At 54.8% G+C, this 4,441-nt stretch overlaps 1 protein-coding gene across 1 annotated transcript; it reads right to left on the reverse strand.

Annotated features, from left to right (window-relative positions):
• Window positions 1-903: 903 nt before the first annotated feature.
• Window positions 904-3,825, reverse strand: VDBG_09267 (fungal specific transcription factor domain-containing protein; the record flags this gene model as incomplete). The annotated part of the gene is made up of 5 exons (XM_003000726.1): window positions 904-1,650; window positions 1,707-1,973; window positions 2,033-3,110; window positions 3,185-3,201; window positions 3,379-3,825. The coding sequence occupies 5 exons, from the start codon at window positions 3,823-3,825 to the stop codon at window positions 904-906; spliced, it is 2,556 nt and encodes an 851-aa protein (XP_003000772.1).
• Between the last annotated feature and the right edge of the window lie 616 nt (window positions 3,826-4,441).

Below are 4,441 nucleotides of genomic sequence, written 5' to 3' on the forward strand. Positions count from 1 at the left end.
CAACCAGTGGGGTTGGACCCGAAGTTGTTGATGGTCTGCAGCTGCTGGGCGGCGGCGCAGGAGGCGGCGAGGAGCCCGGCGAGGCCGTGGACGAGGCTGAGGGCGTGCATATTATCACGGTAAAATAGAGGTCAGATAAGTATAGGTCGTGCTTAAAATGTCAGGATGAGAGCCTACAAGCTTCAGTCTCTGTTGAATCGTTCTCGAGACTCGTATCCTCTCTCATCAAGATCGGTCCCATATTTGTAGGGCTGGCAATCATCCCTAAACACATCCACCCCCGCACGTCGTGGATGATCTCTTTGAAATGACAAGGGGTTGTCCCGTGGGGAGTCGGGTGCCTCGGCTGCACATCGCCCGGCGCAGATCCTACCGTCTTGCCTGATGAAGTCGAGATTTAGACCTCAAATGGTCAGGCGGCTCTTTCTCATGATTAACCAAATGGATCGCGGTCGGGGTCAGTGGTATTCTGGTGTTTTGCCAAAAATGTCGACTTGTTGGCAAAGAGAGGTGGCACATCGGCAGTAGGCCTCGGGAGTTGATTCATGTTGCATCGAGGCCGCCGAGGCGTTGTGATGTGCGGTCTTTGAAACGTAATTGGATCGTCTGGGTTGTTACCAGGCACCATGACACCCTCGTGCAGTTAGTCTATGGGATCTGCAGTGCAATCGGTGCGACAGGAGTCGGGACTATTCTCCTTTCATGCCCTACCAGCGAACGGCTGCCATGTGAAGATTGCGCTGTCCACTTCTTTGTGGTACACAGCTGCCCACTTTTGTCACGGAGATGGGAGCATGATGATGCAGAGACCAGTGTCGGTTTATGACTCGTCTGTTCGGGTTGAATGTGTTTCATTGGGTATATGCTGGAGGCTGGATCTAGACACTACAGAGCGCGACGAGCTCAAAACATTTCTCTAAAGTGTTGGAACACGGTTGTCTCGCTGGGTGTGAAGATATTTGTCGGGGCACCTCCGGAGCTGGGTGTCGGTAAGCCAGCGCTCGGCGGACCGTTGTACCCTTGCTCGGGACCAGCAAATCCTTTGACGGCCACGTAGCCTTCGAAAATCCGGCTCATCTCGCTCTGAATCCGCGTGCCGTTATTGGGCGATTGCGCATGCTCCATGTGAGGGGTTGTCTGCTGCGTCTGGATCGGCGTCGTGGATGAAATTGACGGTCGGCCAAAGGGACTGATGGGCGTAGGACTCGTTGTCGAAAGTCGTCCTCCCGTGGCCAGACCAGCCATGGTCAGAGCTGCAGTGCTATGCGGGTCGTCCTCCTGGCTATGTCTGAGGCCAATGCGAGGAGCCACCTCCTTCAACGATCCAATCGTCCGCCAGAGACGCTTCGAGACCCAGCTCTTGGCCGACAGGTCCTTCACCAGCTCTAGCGCCATGTAGAACTCGTCTCGGCAAGACGTACTGAAGCGTACGGGGGCGTGGACTGACGCCAGAAACAGAACCGCTATCGCCGACGTGAGGAACTGGTGGTAAAAGACCTGCATCTTGCGGTACAGGTTAGTTGTATTGTTGAGGTGACTCAAGTAGCGGATCGTATCTTTGGCCAGATCAACGACTCGATGAGCCTGCGGAAGGTTGCCCATGATGCTGGTGGCACTGTGCAGGATTGGCGTGTATAGCCAAGTGCGGATCTGTGAGAGATGGGTCAGCAATCTTTGATGCATTCATCACATCATGTGAGGCATACCTGATTGAGCCGGAGATATGTCCAAATACGAAGTCGTTGGAGATTATAGGATGGCGTTGTGGTCATCTGCTTCTCCTTATCCCAATTGCGCAGCTTGACCTCTTCGGGAACACGCTCGTACCACTGCAAGATCTCTTGATCGAGCTGCTCCATGTCGTGTTGCCTAAGCTCTCGTGCGAGAATAGGGCCAAAGTGGGCAACTTGCCGCCAGACTTTGGCGCAGAGCCTGGAATATGTGATCATGGCAATGAGATATGGATACTCGTCCTGCCAGGAGTTGCGTCAGTGAGTTGCCCGCAGAGCGTACTCGTGGGTCTTCAGCTTACCGGCATGGGGAGCTCAGGATCAATATCCTCATCCTGCACAACATATGGCAGGCCGGTACCGAAAGCCCAGCGGCGATCCAGCATGTATGCTGTCCAGAAGCTATTGAGAGCATTCTTTCTCTCCTCTTCGTTGTGGATCTTCATGAGCCCAGTCCTCTGATGAATCCCCCACTCAAGACACAACCTCGCAACCTGGCCCATGACGCGCCAGGCTAGAATCTCGTCATTAGACAGGAATCGGTACCCGGCGAGCAGGGCTAGCAGAGGCAGGTTGGCAAAGTCGCAGCCGTCAACCATGAGCTTCCTGTTGACGATTGCCTCCATGCTGTCATAGAGGCGGACAGCCCTCTCACTGTGACCATGTTCTTCCACGACCAGCGCGCAGCACATGAGCATTTTCAGCTGCAAGGTCGGCGTGTCCTCGAAATCGAGCGCCTCGCCCTGCTGCTTAGCCAACTCGATCGCGGCACAAAGGTTTCGCGCGTGGTCCATGACGGTCTGGATTTTGACGACGGGATACATGATGCCGACTTCCTCCTCGTGCAGGCGGCACAGGCGGATGATCTCATCACGACCGTACTCCCACAGCGGATCTGATCCAGCATTGGCCGATGGCACCCGCGGATTCGCATCTTCGGACGGCGCGTGATTGTCGTCTCCGTCTCCAATGCCTTTGTAGCCCATGTTGTGAATCGTATTATTGGCGACATCGAGGCTAAAGGCCATGCTCGTGGGGCCTCTGAAGGAAGGAGGTCTGGCATGAGCAATATCAGGCCGGTGGCTGGAAAGCGAGCTTGCCGGTGAAGCAGCCATGGTGCTAGAGGGCAGAGGAAGAATCTTGTCGTTGATTGGTGCGAGTCGAAGAGTTTCCGTGCGGAGGGTGTTCATACTTTGGTAGAGATTCTCAACCTGCTCTTGGAGATGTGACATTTGGTCCGTCATCCGTCGGTACTCTTCCGAGTCCTTGAATGTGCTGGAGCAGCAGTTCGGCGCATAGAGACACGCCAGATTGAGGTTGCCGCATCGTTGGCATGGTGTTTCTCCATTGCATTTGATCTTGCGCCGCTTGCATTCGTTGCTTCGGGGAAAGTTAGCAGGGGAAAGGGGGAACGGGTAGGGTGGCATCAATGAAAGGAAATGGCTCGTCCTCACCAAGCAATGGAGATGTACTACATAACACAGGTCAGTCATCAAGTCAGGGTACTCAAGTAGGGTCTCGTCATTGTTCGTAACAGGACAGACAGGGCAAGGGGGTGGCGGGTGGTAATATGTTGTGAGGCAGGTTGTACAAGCTCATGATACAACATGAACCGGCAAGACGGAAACAAGGACGACACACGACTTACTCTATTCCGTTTGCTCCGCTGCTGCTTTCCTCCTACACCCTCGTCATCATCTGGCTTTCTCTTTGTACCAGCGGCAGGCGAAGCAAGACTGGCGACTTCGGACAGTCCCCCTCCCCCTGGTAGGTGGGCGGAATTGTCTCCGACGGACGCGGAAAGAGGTGAGTGCGTCGAATGATTTGGGTGATTGTGTGGAGAAAAGGCTGGGCCGCCTGCGACGTTGGCCACGCTTGTGCCTGTGCCTGTGCCGCCGTGGCCTTGACGGTCTGCAGGCAAGGGGACAGGTGCCTGGGTCAGGTAGCGCAGGTCGCTGACCTGCGTCTCGATCTGCTCCATGGCATTCGGTCTCGCTGTTCTGCGACTGCGCGGCTGCGTCGGGATTGGGTCTTGAGGTGAGGCCCCAGGAGAACGCGAGACGAGAGAGTGACGGACCATAGCAGTGGCGCTCATCTTCCGCTGTGCCTCGACCGCCAAACCACGTGACCGGAGAGATAAGAAGCCGAGGCTGTTTACATAATCGTCCGTAGGTCCAGCACAAAATGCTCCGTCCTGGGTTGTTCTGTGTCTGTCATTTGATTGATTTCTTCTGCTCTGGCCATTGACTACTAGCTCACTGTGAGAGTGAAATTGACCGACTTGAGCTGACGACAGACATACAAGTCTGATGCATCCCCTTAGGCCAGGCCTGTAATGTTTAAGAGCACGGTCCAGCGGAATGTCGACCGCGATGGAGCTGGCCCAAGCTTAACCGTTTCCTCTGGGTCTTAGGTAATCTTTCAATGCATCTCGTCGAGTTTCTGTGTCAAAGTGGGGTTAGATTTCTGCCGGGTCTCACCACCAAAAAGTTCAGTAGCATGAATTTTTGGGTCCAGTTCGAGTACTGCGAAGCTGCATACACCACCAGTACGCTCATTCAAAATGGCCCGCCCAAAGCGATTCGAAGAGTTTGAGGAGAAGGCCGTCAAGGGTATGGTCTCTACATGAAGTTTCTTCAATCTTGCGCGCCTAACAAACCCCTGCAGACTACGATCCTGAAGCCGACTCGGCTGGCGAGAACGACCTGGTG

The sequence above is a fragment of the Verticillium alfalfae genome, genomic scaffold, assembly GCF_000150825.1.
Source record: "Verticillium alfalfae VaMs.102 supercont1.14 genomic scaffold, whole genome shotgun sequence".
Lineage (NCBI taxonomy): Eukaryota > Fungi > Ascomycota > Sordariomycetes > Glomerellales > Plectosphaerellaceae > Verticillium > Verticillium alfalfae.